The sequence below is a fragment of the Leuciscus leuciscus genome (assembly GCF_965113295.1).
Source record: "Leuciscus leuciscus genome assembly, chromosome: 23".
Classification (NCBI taxonomy): domain Eukaryota; kingdom Metazoa; phylum Chordata; class Actinopteri; order Cypriniformes; family Leuciscidae; genus Leuciscus; species Leuciscus leuciscus.
The window spans coordinates 7476215-7500061 of NC_138747.1; the positions used below are offsets into that span (position 1 = coordinate 7476215).

At 37.3% G+C, this 23847-nt stretch overlaps 1 protein-coding gene across 1 annotated transcript in view; it reads right to left on the reverse strand.

Moving 5' to 3' along the window:
- LOC309488062 (thrombospondin type-1 domain-containing protein 7B-like) overlaps positions 1 to 23186 on the reverse strand; it is a 36171-nt gene extending 12985 nt beyond the window's left edge. Inside the window, exons 1-16 of the mRNA XM_082156054.1 lie at positions 22367 to 23186; positions 17944 to 18192; positions 17414 to 17580; positions 16164 to 16319; positions 15564 to 15764; positions 11681 to 11872; positions 9054 to 9294; positions 8845 to 8960; positions 8596 to 8728; positions 7456 to 7559; positions 5100 to 5291; positions 4708 to 5016; positions 4427 to 4605; positions 2637 to 2791; positions 1982 to 2135; positions 1109 to 1247 (exon numbers count right to left, since the gene is read on the reverse strand). Of these exons, the coding sequence (XP_082012180.1) occupies positions 1109 to 1247; positions 1982 to 2135; positions 2637 to 2791; positions 4427 to 4605; positions 4708 to 5016; positions 5100 to 5291; positions 7456 to 7559; positions 8596 to 8728; positions 8845 to 8960; positions 9054 to 9294; positions 11681 to 11872; positions 15564 to 15764; positions 16164 to 16319; positions 17414 to 17580; positions 17944 to 18192; positions 22367 to 23058 (3379 nt within the window). The 5' untranslated portion in view covers positions 23059 to 23186. The remainder of the gene's footprint in view (positions 1 to 1108; positions 1248 to 1981; positions 2136 to 2636; positions 2792 to 4426; positions 4606 to 4707; positions 5017 to 5099; positions 5292 to 7455; positions 7560 to 8595; positions 8729 to 8844; positions 8961 to 9053; positions 9295 to 11680; positions 11873 to 15563; positions 15765 to 16163; positions 16320 to 17413; positions 17581 to 17943; positions 18193 to 22366) is intronic.
- Between the last annotated feature and the right edge of the window lie 661 nt (positions 23187 to 23847).

Below are 23847 nucleotides of genomic sequence, written 5' to 3' on the forward strand. Positions count from 1 at the left end.
CACACACACACACACACACACACTTCACTCCCTGCACTTCACAGAACAATTTTCTGACAATCTGTAAATTGTGATAGTGTGAACCAGTGGCGAGGCTACATTAGGAACAGGATGGCACTGGTCCTCTCAGATTGATGGCTGGTCACCAAATGACCAGCCATCCAAATGAGACACCAAATCGTTTTTTTGTGGGAAAGAAGAAAAATCCTGCATACATGACAATAATCACTCAAATACATGAACATAGGAACTAATTGCATGTGTAAACATGTAAAGAATAAAGCAAGAATTAATAAGATCCTGGTGGATGAGCGCTGATCTTCCAGTTGTGTGCTTCTATTCTATAGAGAATGGTAAATGCTAGTTCTGTCAATCAATCCAAGTGATCAATCCACAGCTTCCGCAGCATATCAGTCTCCGATCGGTCTTTACTCGCCGTCCCTATCCACTATAACTGACATCCAAGCTCTGTTCGAAATCGCATACTGTCTGAATAGTTTCTATTCGTTGATCTTCCGAACGTTGTCAAAAAATGACGTTAGAAAACACATCACCATCGTCATCATCACGACGCAATCAGATCTCAGATGTCCTATAGCTTTAGCAAAGCAGTATGGAATGCCAATGTATGAGAATTATCTCAAGATCTAGTGTCGTGTTATGTTGTGTATATGGGCTCGTTTGAATTGAGAACACCTGCTCTAAATAAATATATGTTTTCTACTATGGTTTACTAATGTTTGGTGAAGCTACAAACCAAAACGCGGCCCAAAAGCCACATGTGTAAACTGTTTACATGTACTTGGTATTGGTCTCTACCTGAAACAATTATGCTTGATGTATTCTGTAAGTTGAGACCTTTTCAACGATATACGAGACTAACTGTTATGTATGATGCTCAACAGATCACATTTTTTAGGCAATTTAGGCATATTTTATTCTGCTATTTTTTTAGGTGTCAAAATTTGCATCTATATTTTTATCTCATGTATTGTAAAATGATGTACTTCAGTTTGAGAGTAAGCACTGAGGTCCACCCTGTTTCACCAAGATCCACTCACTTTAAAATGTCTGGCCTCGCCACTGGTGTGAACGTTTGTTACAGTACCTGAGTAAACGTAGGAGTATTTGAGACAGGTCATATTGATACAGGGTTGAGTCTGGTTTAGATCAGGGCAGGTATGATCTCCTTCTGGCCACCTCAAAACAGTTCTACTCCTCCACCTCAAATCACCGGCATTACAATCCTTTAGGATAGATAGATAGATAGATAGATAGATAGATAGATAGATAGATAGATAGATAGATTTACAATGGAAGTCTATATTTTTATTTAAACTCACCCCAAAACCTTCTGGGACTCCAAAATGTAAGTAGTTTAATCTTAATTGTAATTATTGTAGTTACTTATTTTAATCTTTTAATATTGTTGTGGTCATTGGCGTTGGAGTAAAAAAGGTTGTAACTGTTTAATAAAAATGACAGGCTTTATGATATATTCAATATAACAAGTTAGTAAGCAAGTTTACCCCATGTGTGTCATGTCAACAATCATAATGTTAAAGTCATGTGGCTATACCTTCAAAACAATGTGCATTTTATTGTTTATTCAGGTGCGATAAACTTGCACCCTAGAAGTCCATTAAAATGCATTACTGTAAATGCTTGTTTTTGCTAATGTAGGGACATGCCACAATGTTTTTCAGTGGTAATCAACAAGTGCTAAACATGCACATTCCAATCAACTCACCATTTGACATTTTTTGAAATTAATTATTATATACTTATTAATGAACCTATTTTTATTGTGGGAACTTTCAACCATCCATCATCCAACTGGAATATATTTACTAAAGTAATAAATGTTCATTTTAGTCATCCCATCATGACAAGCTTCCCTCCATCCTGACATTTTATTGAAATTACATTTTATTATCCATTTATCAACCCCTCCATCTATTCATCCATTAGTCAAACTGACCACGGTACATTTGGTCCACTGGCTCCACTCTGATGTCACACAGTGGGCGGGGCACGGCAGTATACAGGTCTCAGCTGTGATTGGCTGTTCCTCCTGGGCACACAGTGAGTCATCCACAACCTCATCCTGGTTTTCTCCACCCCTTTTCAAGCAGCTTTCAGTCAGGGACAAACAAAAGTTATTTTTATAATTTAAATGAAACTATAAAGAGCCTAAAATTCAGACGTGGTCTAGGGTTGTGGTGGCACCTCTCAGTCAGGGTGAGAGCACAAATACAGAACAACCAGAAAACATTGTTGTTCAGTTATAACATTACCCATAGCATCCCATCATCCCCTCCTGACCTCACTTAAGTCTGAAGGGCAGAGTTACGACCTCACTTATCTTTTGTTATGACCTCATGAATCTGTTTGGCACTGTTGTGACCTCTCGTCGGTTTTGAACGCTGACTTATGAGACAATTTTGCTGTGTGACGCACACAGGATCTGTTTTATCATTGTCCAACAGAGGTAAAACACAATATATTGTCCTGCTGTATTGTGGCAGAATGGGGACATTTTAAAAAGACATTCTCAGTACGAGACACAACTTCTTTTTAATGAAACTTTTAAAGAGATAATTTGCTCATTAAAAGACTAAGCGTGATAAGCTCACTGTATTTTGCAGGTCCGGAAACCCTCTCCGCAGGAAGGCTGTGTCGATCCAGTGTTCGTGAGATTGTTTGGTGGCGTAATGATGCACATGGACCAGGACTCCACTTCCCACACATACTGACTGCAGTCAGAGTAACAGGGAAGTACCTCAGACACCTGATCACAGACAAGATAGCTATGATTTTAGTTATGGCAGCATGCACACAAGTGTGTGTTGTACATCTCTGTGTATACAAAGTATGTACAGAAAAAAGATAACATGCTAATATTTATACAGGCAGGCACACACACACTTTTATTGACAAAATATTATACACACACACAAATCTCAAGGGTACTCACCTGAGCCTTTGTAGATATTCATATCAGCAGAACATTACCAGCAGCAAAACCACAAGAAAGAAAGAGGAATGGATGGGGGAAAGGAAGAGGAAAGGAAGGGGAAAATAAAGGAAGAGGATATAAAAAGGGGAAAGGAAATATGAATAGGAAAGTGGAATGGGAAGGGGGAAAAAAGTAGAGCAAAGTAAAGGAAAATGAGAAGTAAAGAAAGGAAATAAAAATAAAGGAAAACAAAGGCAATACGAAATAAAGGGAAGGGGAAGGAAAAGGAATTGGAAAATGAAAAGAAACAAATGCATAAAGAAAAGGATATGAAAGAAAGGAAGAGGAAATGAATGGAGAGAGGAAAGGAAAGAGCAAGGAAGAAGAAAGGAAAAAAGGAAAGTACCAAAATAGTAAAGTAAAGCAAAGCAAAGGAAATGAAAAAGGAAAGAAAGGAAATAAAAAGAAAGGAAATGTAAAAAAAATGGCGGAAAGGAAAGGAAAAGGAAAATTAAATTATTAAAATGAATGTGGAAAGAAACAGAAAAGAAAAGGAAATGAAAAGAAAATGGAACAAATGCATAGAGAAAAGAATATGAAGAAAGAGGAAAGGAAAGGAAAGGAAAGGGAAATTGGAAAATAAATAAAATAGGAATAGGAAAGGGAAATTGAAAAAAGTGAAAAGTGAACGTAAAGCAAAGGAAAGAAAGAAAAAAGAAAGGAAATTAAAAAAATGCGGAAAGGAAAAGGAAATGAAAGGAATGGGAAAAGGAAAAAGTATTAATGCAGAAAGAAAAGGAAATTAAAATAAGAGGAAGCGGAAAGTAATAGGGAAAGGAAAGAGGAATAGGAAAACAGGAAATTGAAAAAGGGAAAGAAAAGGAAAGAATTTCTATTAGTTTTTACTGGAAGATGTTTGCCCCCACCGTAGATTCTTTATTTAGTGGTTCATTTATATGAAGGAAACTGAGCTGAAGGAAATGCTTGCTGACTCCAGTTCAGATCCATGAAACTTTAATGTTGCTTGACCTGCCCTGATGGAAAATAAAATAAAGAGAGTGAAATAAAAGGAAAACGAGCAAAAAGATGGGGGGATAAGAGGTTCAGTCCCTGGAGGTCTTGATCCTCTCCAGTCTTGTCTTATGTAGCTGAGAAACAGCTGAAAGTGGGCAGGCAGGGGAAGACCCCCAAAGCCAGATGAATAATACATTACACAGTAGGTTTACACACACACTGCCTTGTCCTCTGGGACTTTCGCTCACTGATGAAGAAACACTACTCATGAATATATGAACACATACAATTTAAGCATACACGTGTGTGCATGTGTACAGCATGTGATTTTTTTAGGCTATTTTAAATAGACTGAACAGCTCTACAGTCAATCTCAATTGTAAATCTAACGCTAAATGTCTCTGGATATTTAAAGTTATCAGATCAACTATCTAAGTGTAAAATTATTCTCACCTGATTTTTGTAATTGAGTTTTGGGCAGGGTCGACCTCCATTGAAAGGCTTCTCTCGTAGCCACTGAGAGCGAACTTTTACACCCCCACCACAGGAGGCGCTGCAGGCGGACCAATTTGACCATTCACTCAGCTTACAGTCCGTAAAACAGGGCACATGACACACTTCTTCTTCATAACCTATAACAGCATGCATGGCACTTACTACTTAGAAATACATTTATATATACATTGAGAAATACAATATATATATATATATATGTATATTGAAGAGCACATCACCAGGGCTGCTACAGAAATTTGGATCCACCAGTTTTCCCAGGTGATCGAGACAGGCGAGAGCTCTGTAGCGCTTCCCGTGCCCACACTCGCTGTTCTTCCTCTGAGCTCGCCAGTCCTGGACTGTCTTTTGGCCTTGGTGGGAAACTCCTTGGATGAAAGGATGGCCAGCAATATTCTTTGCTGGTGAGAGCAAACAAGGAGACCAGGGACCCTGAGGCTTGGTGTGAAATTCAGAACAAGGACAAGCTTCTTTCTCCATGAGAGGAAACAACTCCTCCTGTTGGCATCGCCAGCGCTTCTTACTGCGACCTGAGAGTTTGGACGGAAGGGGAGCTTGGATGGTGTGTGTGCTTTCAGAAAACATTGTGATAATCAGAATGCAGTCAGTTTACCTATCAGAGATCGGGTACGAGTGCGCCAGCTTCCACAGCCTTGACATTGGGTGAATCTGCTCCAGGAGGTGAAGCTACATTCATCTCTACATGGCACTCGACACTCCCTCACCGGGACGGGCATCACTCCTGCCCACCTCACGCAGTCTGTCATATCTGCAGGAGAATCATCTGCACCAACACACGACACCTCTGCAAACATGACAAAGAGGAAAAAGAGAAAGGCATAGACTTTTTTTTATTTTGTTCAAAAGTAGTATGAAATATGTTGGACACTACTGTATGTCAAACCAGCATTATTTTAGTATCATTCAGATACTATTTAACTTTTTATTAAACTCCCCCTGTAGTGAAAATCAAGTTTTTAATGTTGTTTATATGTCTATGTGGTGTTTTTAATAGCCATGCCATGTGCAAATTCATCAGTTAAACACCAATGCTGAGTATTTTCTCCTTAAAACTGCAGTGAAAATAAATAGGTTGAAATCGCCGTTGTTCTCTAACATGTAACCAATCCCATCAATGTGTGGGCGGGCTTTATATCATTATATGACTGCTCTGAAGCAGGGGAGTCTCAAGAGAAGCCAGGTTATTTCAGTATATTTTTCTGTTGATATGAAAAATCAGGTACATTTAGCAATGTAGTTAGTGAATTATGTAAATGACGTTTATTACATTGTTATGATGAACTATATGCCTTTCTCCACTGACGTTCTAAATTGTATAAAGCGTTTATACGAATGCTGATTTTTAGAAGGCTGACTCTGAGATGGCGAACGGGAACATCGTTTGTGTACATTATTAGCTGTGTGATAACGTAGTCAAGCAAAATTCTAATCATATCAATAACCGTGATGTGCCCCACGTAGAGAGCAATACATAAAACGGATTACCATTCTGATGCATCGACTTGTATACGTTCACTCTTCCACTTCTTCTTCTGAATCAGTTTCTGGTTCAAACATATATGGCTGAATTAAACCGGTATTTCCACTTGCCATTGTGTATCGTTTACTACAGTAAAGTTGACAGAGTGGATCTCTGAGCTGGAGTGAGTGAGTGGAGGCGGGGACTAATATGCATATCCATATATCTACCGGTACGTATAATAAATGGAGCAAGGGTGTAGAGTTACATTCAAGCTATTTTAAGGTATGAAAAAAATCTTTTCACAGAGAAAAACATTTAAATATGTAATTTTGATGATCAAAGATCACAGTTTAAAGGGATAAAATGATAGACTACAGGGGAACTTTGATGTTTTGAATTGAGTTTCTATTTTTATATTTTCCATTTTAATATTTGTTAAAGTTTCAGCAATTATGTTGTGTGCTTTTGTCATAAAAAAAATAAAATGTCCATGTAGTTTTTATACATTTTTATTTCAGTTTTAGTTCTAGTTATTTTAGTACGTCAAAAGTACAAGTTAAACTAAATGAAAACAAAAATAAGTTTAAGTTTTTTATATTTATTTTTAACATTTATTTACAGCAACACAAATGTCATCTGTGTCAAACGTAATGATACATCCATTTAATGTGATAAAATGAAAATGTTATCATCATTTGGTCTCTCTTTCTTTCTTCCATGAAACATAAGCGAAGATATTTAGAAAAATTTCTGTTTTTCATCCTTGCAATGAAAGTCAATGGGGTCCAGTGTTGTTTTGTACAGACAGTGTACAGTCAAAAATATTCTTCAAACTTATTTTTTCGGTCTCCATAGAAGAAAGAAGAGGTTTTGAATGACATGGTTGAATAAAAAAAAAAAGACAAAACTTTCAATCCTGTAAAAGTGTACAAATTCGTTTTGGGGCTTAACACACGTTCTAAACACATTATTATGTAAATTGTTCCACTGAATCGAATGCAACAAATCAATAAAGAACGATTTTACAAATGACTTACATAGATAATCATTCTGCTCGTGTTTCCTGAAGCCCAGTGTGTGCATCTTGAGGAAATAAAACATTTTCTTAGAAATACCCTGTCTCATTTTCTAAAACTGACAGGCAGATTTGGTCCTGTACACTGCAAACCGCACTTTGAAAGGAACCCGGCTGAGTCTTGATAGGCCAGCACTTGCCATTAAATTTACATGAAGCACCAGCAGGGCATTTTAAAACGGCTCGGAGACACAGATGTCAGATGTCATACCACGCTGTGTGTCCTCTCTGACATTTTGACAACTTTCTATAAGATGGGGATGTGAGGAAAATTGCCAGCAAGAAACCTTCAGGCAGCCCAAAAGTCCCTCTGAATAGCTAAGATAAGTTATCGTCCTACAGTAACCCCGGTTTTGCAGAACTTCCTTAATAAAACTTTAAATTATACAGAGATCCTAATCTGTCTCTTACCTCTTGTCTCGAGGCCAACACCGCATGCCTCTGCGGGCCCACCCACAGCCTGCCTCACCGAATCAGGTACCAGAACGCACTGATGCCAGCGGTGGGTCTGCCATCTGCCAGGAAACATCCGTGCACAGAAAACATGTTGCAGTGTCTGGCTAATATCCAATTACATTTCATAAACATTTTGTATTTTGTTGGCACATTTAGTAGGGATACACATTACCACCTTTTAATTGAGAAACACCACATGTTGCACATGGTTTTATTATATTTGTGTAGTTGTCTTAAAAAATGCTTTCAACTTGTTTTAAAAGGTAGATGGAAAACTTAACATTTATTCATTTTATATTCATTGTTTTTCCTAATTTTATGAATGCTGAAATGTTTAAATCAGGAAAATTGTAGTTTACAATTTCGGGAAAATAAATCATATTTCGAGTTCATGGTATGTACTTTCAATGGTATTTATGTATACAAGTTGATATCAAGTTAATTATGACGGACGTGAGAAGCGAGAGATTTGTACTTTGTGATCTATAAGTAGCTTTATAGTACTGTGCAGATCGAGATCTTTTATTCCGAAAGGACACATTATATTGATCAAAAGTGACAGTAAAGACATTATAATGTAAACAAAATCTATTTCAAATAAACTGTGTTCTTTTGAACTTTCTGTACATCAAAGAATCCTGGATAAACTGCATCACATTTTCCACAAAAACATTAAGAAGCACAACTGTTTTCAACATTGATAATAATAAGAAATGTTTCTTGAGCACCAAATCAGCATATTAGAATGATTTCTGAAGGATCATGTGACACTGAAGACTATATATATATATACAAACAGAAAACAGTTATTTAAAATTGTATTAATATTTCACAGTATTACAGATTGTACTATTTGTTTGATCAAATAAATGATGCCTTGGTGAGCATAAGAGACTTCTTTCAAAAACACCACACCAACGCCAACGTTAGTCAATGACTTTTGAAAAATCATCACTAAACCGGTCAGCATTTGAGTAATTCAATTCATTTAATTTAATTTTGTTTCTATAAATTTCAAATTAACTGGCTGCTAGCTAACTTGCTTAGTGCGTCCAAATTTTCCCATTTAAATGATGAAACCATTTCTCTCTTTACCTGTAAGTTGGGCACAGAGGAGGTGGATCACATTCTCTCTCCTCAAAAAGAGTGTCCGGGCACTCATGACCTCCGTTAGCAGGTCTCTGGATAATAATCCTATGACGAGACTGGTTTGGGACAGTAGCATTCACTAAAGAAGCAAAGATGATCACAGTAGAGAAAAAAATACATAAAGGTCAAACATTTAGCTTGTCAAGTTGTGCCTAGTTAGGACATGTTGTTAGGGTTGGTGGAATATGTGCTTACCTGATAAACAGGAAGAGGGACAGGCGCTCCATTCACTAAAAGGTGTGATGATGCAGTCAGTTTTGCAAGGTAACGGGCAAGAACGTATCGTGTCAGGACGGGAGGATTCAGGACACCTGAAGTAGAGTCAAGACACGAGATAGAGGTTATCGTCAAAGAAGTCTACACAGATTTTAGGATTAAAGTTTTTCTGGGTGGAATTTTATTACCGTTTTGGCAGTACGTGTCCGTTCCCAGCCCTCCTGCACGTGACTTGGCGCATCTGTACCCCTGTACCACAGGTGGTATCATTCTCCATCTGGGCTGTGCTGTTACCGTCACTCTCGTCTGTGATGGTGTTTGGCACACAGGGATGCCAAGGTGAAGTATCCCAGTAGTGCACTGTGCATGGGTGCGTGCTGCAGGCTCTCCACTGCTCCAGCTCAGGAGCCGGAGGACATGGCTTTCCATCTACAACCAAACTAAATAGCTCAGGATGCTTTTTTATTTTGATTCTTTGATGAATAGAAAGTTTAAAAGAACAGCATTTTTAAAAAAATAGGAATTTGTTATCAATGTGAAAGCCGTTACTGTCACTTTAGATCAATTTCATGATCCCATGACCACCACACACATGCTGGGTTTTTATGGGGACATTCCATAGACACGGTGACATAATGGTTTTTATACTGTACAAACTGTATATTCTACTAACCCTACCCCTAAACCTACCCATCACAGAAAACTTTCTGCATTTTTACATTTTACAATAAGGACAAGGTTTTTGGGTACATTTTGTCCCCATAACAAATTGGGTATATACCTGTACCACACACACACACACACACACACACACACACACACACACACACACACACACACACACACACACACACACACACACACACACACACACACACACACACACACACACACACACACACACACACACACTCTTAAGGACAAAGGACCATGTGTTTTAGGGGTCAAATGCAGGGTATGTCCTTAATGAGTGTGTCATAAAAGAATGTATAATTAATGAAAAAGAGCTGATTTGTGGGGACTAGCATAAAAGAAACATGCCTGAGAATGACAGGACAAAGACAAAACAACGTTTTGAAATGGGGATTAGAGATTTGTACTCAGAATAAATCAGAGTCTAGAGTTTTTTTTTTTTAAGAGGCATTGTGAATAATTAAACTGAAAGAATCTCAAAAAGGACTTTAATAAAGCCCAGTATACGAGAGCTGCTGTTAGCCTACTAAGCTTTTCTGCAACAATTCTAACAAATGTTACGTTTCCAACATGTCTTCATATACCTTTTGAATCATGCATATATCTTTTAGTGCACTCACAATTTTATTTTACAAGACACATAACCATAACATCATTTTTATCATAGGCTAATGAAAACTATCAGGCCTCAAATAGAAATAGTCACTATAACAATAAAAATCACTTTTTATTTAAATCATAAGCAGATGCCGCATTACTGGGACATTACTTGTCCCTGTCCCCAAAGCTCACCTACCCCAACACGATCCCAATCATTGCAATAGAGAGCTGACGTCCAGTGACGTGATAAAGTTGAGATATGTTTAAATTTACGCAAATGATGAGCGACTTTAAAGAGCGACAACCAATAGGAGTGTGATCAGTGGAGTGCGAAGTTGGAGGAGAAGTTCATTTTAGCAGTCAGAAACGTTCCTATATTTATGATATGCCTTGTGTACTCGCCGTGCTGACTTTCTCGGTCATATTTAGTATATATTTTATGTACTGATTCCATTTATATTTAGTCTTTTCCTTCCAAAATGCTTTAGCCTGGGAAAACCCAGACAAACTTCCGGCAAATTTAGATTTGCTCTGCAAGTAGTCTGGCAAAGAGCCCATTCAAGCCGATTTCTAATCCATCCAAATCGATGCACCAATCAGAAACGTTGGGGCGGGCTTTACACGATGACGATCGCTCTGATTGGTTTTAGGTCTATCCAATTGCGCCCAGAGGCATTTGACCGACATCCGTTGGTGAAGCGCACCAACTTTTAAATGCATTATTATATTCAAATTGCAAACACATGAGGACAGTCTCCATGAGAGACCCACTGGCAGATGAATGTGCTACTACATTTCTCTCCGAAACGGTAGGAAATTAAATTAGATTTAATAGAGGATTTTAACTGTGACAAGATGATTGACAGGGCAGTTTATGTGACAGGATGCACACGACAGATCCGTCCGATAAAGATGAAGAAGTAGTATGTCCCAAAGCTTGCCTACTTTTTTGCTACACATTCAAAAGTAAATACCTTTTCTTCACAAAAAGAGTACATACTTTTATGGCATAGTGTAACTTAGGCGAATTGGGACGCAGCATATGGCTTTACACGATGACGATCGCTCTGATTGGTTTTAAGTCTATCCAATTGCGCCCAGAGGCATTTGAGCGACGTCCGTTGGTGACGCCCCTTTGGAAATGAGTTATTAATGAAGCTTTGCCAGACCATAACTCAGTTACTACTGAGAATGGTCAGGTTTTAACCTGGCTAAAAATGTTTGTTTGTAGGGGCAAGAAAACTGATTCGTGGTCTACGACATGAGGAACATCCGTGAATGTCAATCAAAAACATTACTAGGCAACCAGCAGTGGGAACGCCCACTAGCGACGTCACCGCGAGCCACTGGCGACATGCAGTGAATCGCTTGTAGTGTGAATGCATACGGTCCACACCATTGATCCTGTTATCAGATGGGTTTCTGTTGTAATTTTGTAGTGTAAATTGCCTCTGCCAACAAGGTGGGCAATTTGCTCTGAGTGTAAATAGACACTCCAAATGTTTAATCTGACTGAACTCACGCTTCCCAGGAAGAGCCAGAACAAGACGTGAACGACTTTGTTTCCCCTCTTGGTGTTTACTGGAGCAGGATTGGGAACAGGATGTCCAGGAACCCCAGTGTCCCAGCACACAGTCCCCAGGACAGGGCATCTCACATAGCTGCCCGACTGGAGGAGGATCTCCTGGGCATTGGTTACTATCTACCGGCTCACCTATAATGCAAAGATGAAGGCGGAACGTTTGATTAAATGCATCAGATCAGAAATGTCCCTGTTCTCTCTCTTTCTTTTTTTCTTTTTTTATATCAACTATAATGCTTATCTTTTCTCACTTTACTTAAATAACACACATTCTTTCTCAATAAACATGCATATTCAATTAACATCTTATTCCAATACAACACAAGAAAATATGTAATTAAATTCATTGCTGAGAAACAAAATTAGAACATTGAAATAATTATCATGGTTTGTTCTAAACACAGGAATTTCTCCGTTTCCTCTTATCTCGCACCTAACAACCACTTTTCTTTAATTAAAGTAGAATAATATGCAAATAAGATGTTTAATAGCATCCTGATTGCTCTATTCTTTCCTCAAAGACCATGATTGGGCAACATTAAGGCACATTTTTAATTAACAGAATGCTTGAAAATCATTATCTGCTAATGAATGCTGAAGTAAAATATCAATGCTAAACTTCACTCAGTTCAGTTTGGAAAATACTCAACTTTTTTTAAAATTAAAACAATACTCATTGGCACTTTTTTTAATCATTAACCTCACTAAATGTTGTTAGTTTTCTGCTTAAGGGTTATTAATATAAACTTAATTCAGAATTTTTCTTGCTTTAATCATAATTATGACCATAATTAGTATAGTCTATGTTTAAAACGGGGGGAGGGGGGTTGGAGATATACAAAATATATACTTTTTCTTTGTGAAATTGGAATGAACAATAGACACATACACACAAGCACAGAATCAACTAGTAGAAGATGCTCTTTGTTTGTGATATAAAAGAACAAAGATTAAAGGCAAGCAATAAACCTATACAGACTCTGCTCTGAGAATCAGATATTGAGGCACAAACAGTTCATTTCTTCATTACATCTCAAATGCAGGAGGGGGCAACATTTCTTCAATTGATGTTAGGCCCTAAAAATACATCTCTCTGAATCATATTCGTTGCCTAAGATATAAATGCACAAACGGAGCATTTTTAAAAAGAGCCCAGCTCTTAAAATGTATTTTTATGACCCCTGTAATCATCATCTTTTCTTTTGTGTTATAGGGGTTTATTTCATTTTCTTTTCACGGTAGCAGACACAAGATTTTCCCGCATTTGTACCGTTGGAAGAAGCAATTTCCCACAGTGATTATCTACCTAGAGCATTAAAAAGTGCATTATAGTATAGCATCAGAACTGCAGGACTGTTGATAGACAGCAGAATTCACGCTACTTCATAAACATTACATTTGCAGTCAGATCACTAAAACTGGAGTGATAACTTTTGCAAATGAACCATTGAACCATCTTTGTCCAGAGCAAAAACTCGGCCAAATAGTGCATCATCATCATCATACATTAACAAATTCACAGAGAGAAGCATCTATTTAACAACAGGCTCTTTGCTAGGGCCAATACCTAGAAACCATTTAAAATTGCATAGTAAAAATATAGCAATGCTAAAAACCATAGCAACACCCTGGTGACCATCCACCCATAGTGTAATCAAAATATATATAAATATTGTCCAATGTATATTTATCTTGTAAACAGCACTGCTTAAGGAAATATATTTTTGAGATTAAAAATATATTTCGGATTATTTTGCATTTTGAAAAAAAAAAAAATATATATATATATATATACAGTATATATAAAGGTCCAAATATGAGTAAATAGGTAGCTAAAATATATTTACAATACAGTATGTAAATATCTATATTAACAATATATTTTTGGGCCATTTTTTGGTGCATTTGAAATGTTTTTTATCATCTGAAAATATAGTTCTTTCCATATGGGATTGTATTTTATCACCATGACGGAATATGTAAAAATCTAGATTACGTTTTATAAACTCTTTGAACACCTGGGATGTAATGTAGTGTTGTTATGGGAAAGTTAGATAAGGTGACTTAAACCAAGTGTAATGTGATTACAACTCAAATCTCCAGCAAGAATACATTATCACTTTAAGTCAACTGCACTTCAACTTTAATGGCTTTGGTATTTCAGCTTCACTTTGCATTTTGTAGAACATTCTAAGTGCATGCTGGGAAGATAACGCTGTCAGGTTTAATGCATACGTGTGTCGCATATATTATTCCAACTCCACTATTTCCAGTAATGCCTGACATTTGGCGAGCCACAAACATGTTTCACACACAGTAAACCCCTTAAGACCGCTCATATACTTGCTGATGGACAACACATGCACTGGCACTCGACATGGATGAGTGACATTAAAATAAAAGACCTTAGAGGACTCCTAAGGCTTTTTGAAACTCGTGTCTCTGTGCATTTGTGTGTCAAAACTGCAGTGCAACACTGTGACAGATCTGTCTGTCTGTTCTGATCTTAAACTCATCTCAGTGAGAAGCACAGAAGACAGATAAGAAATATGCCACATAGCCGCTGGGAGGAGGGGAGAGATGAGAGGAGATTAAAAGACAGCTGATCATTTGCTTATGTGAGTAAAAATAACTAATCGCTGAAGAGTTTGAGGATGGGGATAACAGAAGGTTGAAAGTAATTACAGGGATGAAGGTGAAGAAGGATGAGATTGAAAGATAATTAAAGGGATAGTTCTGTAAAGCCATCATTTAATTACCTTCATCCATTTACTCAAGATGATTTTACACCATGGAAGGAGATCATTTGCAGAATTGGCTGCTGTTTTCCATACAATGAAAATGAATACACTACTGTTCAGTAGTTTGTGGTCCGTAAGATTTTTCAATGTTTTAGGAAAAGTCTCGTATGCTCACCAAGGCTGCATTTATTTGTGATATTGGGAAATACTATCACAATTCAAATAAGCGTTTTCTATTTTAATATATTTTAAGATGTAATTATATGTGATGCAAAGGTGAATTTTCAGCATCATTACTCCAGTCTTCAGTGTCACATGATCCTTCAGAAATCATTCTAATTGGATGATTTGCTGTTAAAGAATCATTTCTTATTATTATCAGTGTTAAAAATATTTTTGTGGAATCCAGGATGATACTTTTATTAATATTAAGTTCAATAGAACAGCATTTATTTTTTCTTCTATATTATAAATGTCTTTACTGTCCCTTTTGATCAATTAAATGCACCTGTGCTTAGTAAAAGTAACAATATAAAAAAAGAAAAAAAAAAGAAAATCCTACTTTCCTCAAACTTTTGAACAGTAGTGCACAGTAGGTATGGGAGATGTCAGGCTCCAAAAAATAAATAAATAAATGTCTTGTGTGCTATGTTTCTAGTTTTCTGAAGCCATAAATAGCTTTGAGGAACAGACAAAAATTTATTTTGCTCCTTCCTGAAAATCCTCTAATTTGCATTTGATTACATTCAAATCTTAAGACACATTGCACCAGAATAGACTCATCAGTGATGGACGTCATCAGTGATGTCATTTTTTATTTATTTGCCTAAAAAAATACAGAAAAAAATGCTGCAGAACAAAACATTACAATAGATTACAAAAGAAAATCTGGCAACATTTAATTCAATATTTGAATGAATTGAAATATAGGGTATGACTTGTACGGACTGCTTATGCTATGTTTGCTTGTTTGTTTTTTCAGTTTCATTAAATGTAAAAGAAAAGATTCTATGGAAGAAAGTGAGTCATACAGGTTTGGAAGAACAGTTTTAGGTGAACTATTAGGGAAGTGAGCTTCATACCTGTGGTAGACAAACACTCCAGAGTCTGTTCTTGGGATCCTGGGCCACACGAGCCATTTCGTGGAACACAGGGCCCCTGTGATGTCACTCGCCACTGGAAGCAGAAGGGGTCATCGCAGATCATCGCTTCGTTGACGTGAGGGCAACTGTCGGGCTCCACCAAAGACTCGGTAATTACAGAACGAGTTCTCATTCTGAAACCTGAAAGAATTAGGAACAAGGAAAAAAAAAAAAACATCAGTGATGACTCAAACAGAAACATGCTCATTGCCAACGTTTTAGCAGATACTGTTCCCACATTCTGGCAAACTAAGGAGCGTAACAGCCAAACATCTTGTCCAAATATATATGCGCATTAAAGAAGAGGAGAGAATAAATAAAAAATGGAAAAAATACTTTAAAGTGAGCGTACAAAATAGAGGAATACAGCTGTCCTGTCACTGTCGCCTCAATGAGTGGGCGACACCGAAGCTTAGGGTCAGAAATACGCCCACTTCTGAGATTCTTACACTTTTTACATTACTGAGAGGAGAAACCAAGGACAGGGAGTGTGAATCTAATGTGTGCGATCTGGTTTTATGGGATGTTTTTGTCTCTCACCTCTTTTCCCCTGGGGTTCGAAACAGTTGTCATGGAGACAGGGTCCCCAGGGTGACCAAGGCGTGAGGGGACAATGTTTCTGACAGGGAATGAAGCAAGACTCAGCCAATGGTGGTAAAGGCCCAGTGCACAAGTTCCTGCCAACAGGCCGATTGACTAATAATGAAAAAACAGTGAGACAGTTTCAGATTCACCATAAACGTTCATTGATGTAGGGTACAATGGGGCTAAAGGTGCACCGGGGTAAAAGGCGTCTTTGATTTTATTTTCCTCTAGACCACTAGATGGCACAAAAACTTGCCGTAGGACTTTCCAAAACATCGGCTTTTCAAGGTGCACGTGGAAATTTAGCTGATCCTTGATGCGATCGTGGGCAGCAGCGCAAAGTTGATTCTGATTTGAATGCTAATTTGATCTAATATTTGATATTTGTACAAATTTTATAGATTTGAGTAGCAAAATCTTTGAGACAAAGGTATTCTTAATGATTTTTCAATAACGGAATAATACGTAAAAGTATGTGGGGTAAAAGGCCCCCCTCGCCACCTCATTAATTGACAAGATTTTTAAACAAAATAAACCACTTTTATGATCTATTTTCACACAAAATCTGTTGCTCCATCAATGTTCAATACAAACATATAAATTTTTTCTGCAACCATACACTTTGGGAGTTGTGAAAAGCCCCGTTGTACCCAATACTCTATGTATTTTCAAAACATTTTTGCAGATCTCACAGAAGCTTGCACAAAAATAAATGCAATTCAAATACGTCCTTCTCATTGTGTGGCAACAGATTACCATTTAAATCAAAAAATATAAACACAGAGGAAACTAAAGCTCCCCCTTAGTGCTCTGCCCTGAGTCTCAACAGCATACAAAGGATTAAATAAAATGAAAGCAATCTAGAAATTCCCTCCACCCCCACTTAATGCTTATGCTTTTAATGTTAAAAAAGACTCTCATTCAAGAGTCTCATTCACATTTGTTTATTGTACTGTTAGTTGATCTTTTTTATTAGCAATCTCATCCCAAACAAAAAGGTATTTTAGGGCAACATCCTTACTGAAATGGAATCTCATAAATGACTAGCTCTTCTAAGGCAGAAATGTTCTGTGCATTGTAATTGAACTAATACTGTGATGGTACCATGGTACTAAAAACTAAATGTTGTCTGAAACAATAATTCATAAATCATAATTCTATGCTGTTAATCCATAGTTAGACTTTTTCTAAAACAGTGTTCTTACTTTGGGATGGTACTGTGCTGTCATGGATGGTTATGGTAACACAATATGCCTCTCGGGTCCGGATCCCACCTCCGCACAGGACACTGGTATTGCTATGGCGATGGTCCTGCTGACTCAAAAGAGGGGTCACCTGGCATGGATTCCAATTGGTCACCCTCCACTCATACCTGTATTTCCAGCCAATTAAAATACATACAAGACAATTCAAGTCAAATTAAAGAGTCATATATGTTTAGTCTTCTGCAATGAAACGGAAGTAGCAAAATATATTTTCTTCCATATCATGACGTACGCAAGTGAAACAGATTATTGAAAAAGAAAAAAAGAAATTCATCAGTTGTTGATTAGATGGAAGCACATCAAGTCAATTGTAAGAAGGGTGTGGATTTGAATTTATGTGGATGAAACGGATGAGAAATAGATAGGGTGAATTATAATTTCTTGCAGACTTCAAGAACTAAAGTATTTAGAGAAAATCAAAACATTTGAAAAGATTTGGATGCACAATTCTGCCAATGCCGTCTCTTCACCTTGGGCACAGAGGCAGTGTGTCTTCCAGAATGTTACAGTTTGCTTTTTCTTCCAGGGCGGGGCATGGCTCTCCTCCACCAATGGCTGCTCTCTTCAGGCTGCGGCTCCTGCTTCTGAAGCCAGGTGATTGGTCAGATGTCCGACACGTCTTTGAACATGGACTCCACCGTGACCAATCAGACACTTTACAGTCTCTGGGCATCACACATGAACGAAAGTTTACCGGGCTGTTGTCATGGTCGCAGAGGCTGGAGGTGAGAGAGAAATTGCATCGTGTCATATTTTATATACAGTCGTGCTCAGAATTAATCATACTCCTGGTAAATATGATCAAAAATGGCTGTAGAAAAATAAATCACATTATGAAATAAATGTTTTTCTCCAAAACACACTGGCCACAATTATTGGTACCCCTAGAATTTTTTATGGATAAAATATCTCTGAAGTATATTCCCATTAATATTTACCTTTTTTTTAGCACACCAGGGTGACTAAACATGAAATTGTCCAGCTATGACTTCTTGTTTCACAGGAGTTTAAATATGAGGAAACACAAAGGCCAAATTCCCTTAATCATCCATCACAATGAATAAAACCAAAGAATATAGTTCTGATGTGCAGCAAAAGATTGTTGAGCATCATAAAATAAAAAGTGGCTGTAATAAAATAGCTAAAGAATTGAAAATCCCCATTTTGACCATCAGGGCAATAATTAAGTTATAATCAACTAAAGATGTTACGAATCTGCCAGGAAGAGGACGTGTGTCTATATTGTCTTAATGGACGGTGAGGAGGATAGTTTGAGTGGCCAAAGACTCTTCAATAATCACAGATGGAGAATTGCAGAGATTAGTTGAGTCTTGGGGTCAGAAAGCCTATAAAAAACTAAAAAAAATAAAACAACCCCTACATCCCCACATGTTGTTCGGGAGGTTTTCAAGAAAAATGCTCCTCGCTCATCCAAGAACAAACTCCAGCATATTCAGTTGTCAGACATGATTGGATCTTCAAACGGGACTGGGTTCTGTGGTCAGATGAAACAAAAAAAAATAGCTTTTTGGCAGCAAACCCACCCGATGGGTTTGGTGCACACAAGGATAAAAAGTACCCCATGTGTACAATTGAATATACCATTGGATCTTTAATGTTGTGGGCATATTTTATGCTGGAGGTCCTGGACTTCTTATTCAGATACATGGCATCGTGGGTTCTATCAAATATCAACAGATAAAAATCAAAACCTGACGCCTTCTGCTAGAAATCTTATAATGGGCCGTGGTTGGATCTTCCATCAGGACAACGATCCGAAACAAACATCAAAATCAACACAAAAATGTGTTAGGGAGCACAAAATGAATCTTCTGCCATGACCGTCCCAGTTCCCTGACCTGATGAGAGGAGTGAACTGAACAGAAGAAGCACCAACATGAACTTGTGAATCTGAAGGATCTGGAGAGATTCTGTATGGAGGAATTGTCTCTGATCTCTTGTCAGGTGTTCTCCAAACTCATCAGGCATTATAGGAGAAGACTCAGAGCAGTTATCTTGGCAAAAGGAGATTGCAAAAAGGTATTTAATAAAAGGGTACCAATAATTGTGGCCAACGTGTTTTGGAGAAAAACATTTATTTCATAATGTGATTTCCCCCCCACTTTCAATTATTTTACTTAAATGAAAGGTTAGATTTTTGTCAATTTTTTGAATGAAAGATCAAAAGGATAAACTATGCAGATTTCTTTTTTACAGCCATTTTTGATCATATTTACCAGGGGTATGATTAATTCTGAGCACGACTGTATATATATTTAAATAGGGCTTGACATTTACTTTTTTGCTCACCGGCCACTGTGGCTAGTGGTTTTCCAAAGTTATTTGCCACTCAGCATTTTAACTGGCCACAATTTTGACATTGATACCATGGGGAAAAACTCCCATATAGATATTTTTGGCAGCAGGTGTATTAGGCTGATGTCACTTTAAGACCTGACACACGGATCCATTATACTGTTACACATGCGTTTTCTTTCTCAACTGTTTACATTCTCTTAAACCATGGCTGACTGTTTTTACGTGAATACTCGCCAAGACTGGCATTTTGACATTATTTTTTATGTATTTGATTGTTTAAGCACAACAAGGAGTGAAAAAGAACTCAATTTAGTACTGAGAGGTGGCTTTATGTATGCAGACTTTGGGTGTGAGCAGAAAATCTGCAGGAATGAGTAAAATTATGCACAATACGTGCAAACCCATTCCAAAATGTAATCCCTGTAACACCAACAATATTCACCCGGAGCAAATTAAACGAGTGAGTGAGTGGAGGCGGGTTTGTGTGCCAACTCGCTGTCAGAGAGATGATAGAACGAGAAAACACAGCGATATATTATGGAAAAATGAGTATTGAAAGCTTTTCAGATATTTCAGTATCAATATGTATCGAAAAATTGATATTTGACAACACTACACTGCACTCAGTTTATTATTTCAGATGCCTTTTTAAAAGACTTGAAAATAAGTTGAAATATATATATATATTATAGTAAAATTTAACCCGCCAAAGTGGCTTGTAAGAGTGACTGCGTTACACACCACTGCTGAAATCCACCCGCATTTGGAGGGTTGGCAGGTGTTAATGTCAAGCCCTGTGTATATATATATATATATATATATATATATATATATATATATATATATATATATATATATATATATATATATATATATATATATATATATATATATATATGATAGTAAAATAAAATAAAAATTGAATTGTATAAATATTACAATTACGAAAAGGACACTGTTCAGGTAGTTTCAAAGCGTTTCGTGTTTGTTAATTGCCTTATTTAAAAAATAAATATTCCATCTGCCTGTTCTGAAGCTGTTGGCATGCATTTAGCCTCTGGCTACCATTGCAAAAAAAAGGTAGCAACATAAACAGAACATTTTTCAAGCTGTCTCTCGAACTCTCCAAGGCTTTAACGTTGCTGATAATTCTTGCTGAATATATTGGCATACAAAACAAGCTAAAGCAAACTATGAATCCTGCGAGAGAGAGAGAGAGAGAACGATAGGGTGGTCCGTGGGTGTTCAATTTATTCCAAAGTTTAGTCTGGCTTAATACCAATAGAAAAAAGTTTGCAAACCGCTAGGGAAATCTTGTAATCTACAGACATAAAATGATGTTAATTTGTTATGCATTGCCTAAGCGAGTGGTTCAAATAAAGATTGGCATTAGCATCTTATTGTTGGTAACAATATTGATGCTTGCTGCACAGCATAGACAACAAAACATTGCTTGCAAAGTGTTGATTGCAAAGCGTGCTTGTTCAACCGTAGAATTGGCATTGAATAAATATTTTGAACACTGTTAAAATTTCCCTTGGTAATGAGAATTAAAACACATAAATCATCAAACTCAGGTGGGATATTTAGATTCAGATTTATATGCACATTTTTAAACTTTCATATGCTCATGTTAAAACAAAACTTTTCCCACATAAAATATTTCACATTGGTTCAGTCAGATCACCTTTTCTTTTTTTCCACTTGAGCTGTAGATATTTTGTCAATGGATCAAGATTCAGAATGCTCTCGGATGGATGATATCAGAATAGAACTTGAAAATATTTGCAGCAAATAAAATTGGGATTCCCTGATTTGAAAAAAAGAAAAGGTGAAAAGGCTTCTCACTTTTCTGTATCGCCCACAACAGAAGGTAAAATTTAGATTCTGTTATTTGACAGTGTAACCAGAAATGCATTTATAAATAAAAGCCTGTTCTCTGATGTAAACAGTATCACGTGGTAAAATGGTAATCCATCTGCACTAGGAGGATAGCAGAGCTTAATATAGCAGACTCTAATATCCTCACTGTGGAGAGTGATAAAAAAAAAAGATAAAAAAAAAGTAAATATATTGCATAACATTGTTGCATAACTGTGTGCTAATAGGCCTGTATCATTTATTTATGGTCAGATCAGTAATGAATCAATGTGAACGCAGTCAATTCTGACTACATCTACAATCATTCTTTAAAAGCTTTTATCACACAACTCTCTCTTTATTCTGGACAAGTACTTTTGTAAAAAGCTCAACTTTATAATTGGCCAATTTCCTACATAGCTGTGCTAGTTCCTATTCACGGTCTATTTCTTCTTACATAAAATAAACTGAAATCAATATTTTAGGGCCATTTTTCAGTAAGTAGCTGTGGGTTCTGGATTACACTGTCTGGGTTGAGTTTCACAAAACAAAACAATAAACGGATGTGTGCACTGACTGATCAAACTGTGAGAATGGATGGACAGACTGATTGATGGGTAAAGGGGTGGGTGAATAGATGAACGGGTGAATAGATTGATGGGTTTATAAACGTATTCACTCAGTAACTCATTAGTTCATATAAAGGACGCCCACCTTAGCATGGCATTCTTCCCATCACTCCTTGTACAGCGCAGTTGCCGAGTCTGATAGCCAATGGTGATTTCCCAGGATACTTTGTGGCTATTATCATCATAATGATTTTGGTGGGGAATACTCTCGGTGTGGCGTTTGATCGTGTATGCAGCCTTGACTGTTTTTTTCCCATCATGCCCAAAATTGAAGTCCACCGTTGTCTTTCCAATAAGTGCCGTCCCTTTAAGTCTGCAAGGGCTCCAGGGCCCCACCCACAAACTGTAACTGTATTCCTGTTGGTCAGAGGGACAGAGGGCAGGGTGGGCGTTGTCATGGTTACAGGGACGTGTCTGGGTGAGGATGGGACAGTCTGCTCCTCCATAGAGGGGTGTTGCCAGCACATGCCTGGTGCGCTGTTGGAGGGCCGACCCGCAGGTGCGACTGCAGGTGGACCAGTGGGTGAAGGCGGAGACGACGCAGTCGATCGGGCAGGGTAACAAACACGCCTGCTCTCTTTCTGGAGGTGAAGAAAACGCTTCACACACATGCAGGCTCACCTTGGTGCTGTTAGTATGCTTCACACACACCACATCTCGCTTTTGTACTCCACGCTGAGCGGTCACACATCGATTGGCTGGGAGGAAAGGACTCGGGGTGCAGGGACCCCAAGGAGACAAGCGCCACTCAAACAGATCCTTTTGCCATTCACACATCTTCACACACACTCGCTGGTGCGGTGGACGGTCAGATGGAAAGCAATTGGACTGATGAGTGCTCCAGCCTTCAGAATGGACACACCACACAGAGCGACTCTGGAGCCCGACAGAGCCGCAATCATTGGCCACACACACACCCCATACACCTACAGGAAATAAGAGAGAGACACACACAGGATATGAAGTGATTTATATTACTATTGTAACCACTGTCTATTAAAGCCCGAAACAGGCACAGCGATGAGCGTCAATTCATCTCACTTTAGCACAGAAATACTGTACAGGTACATGTGGTTTCAGACAGATAATCATCTTTAATTATTTTAGAATAGCACTGTCAGAACAATGATTACTGTATATATATAGGCTATACGTATATGCTAAAAGAATTTAACCATTAAAATATGCAATACAATAAAATATGCAATACAATAAAATACAATGCAAGACAATATAATATAATATAATATAATATAATATAATATAATATAATATAATATAATATAATATAATATAATATAATATAATATAATATAATATAATGTAATATAATAACCATTCAAAAGTTTGGGGTCAGTAAGAAATTAATACTTTTATTCAGTATGGATGCATTAAATTGATCAAAATTGACAGTAAAGACATTTATAATGCTACAAAAGATTTCAATTTCAAATAAATATTCTTTTGAATTCTATTTAAACTAATGAATTTTCTTCATTTAATTTTTTACAAAATTTGAGTTTTATCAAATAAATTAAGCCTTGGTCTGGCCCCATTATAATATAC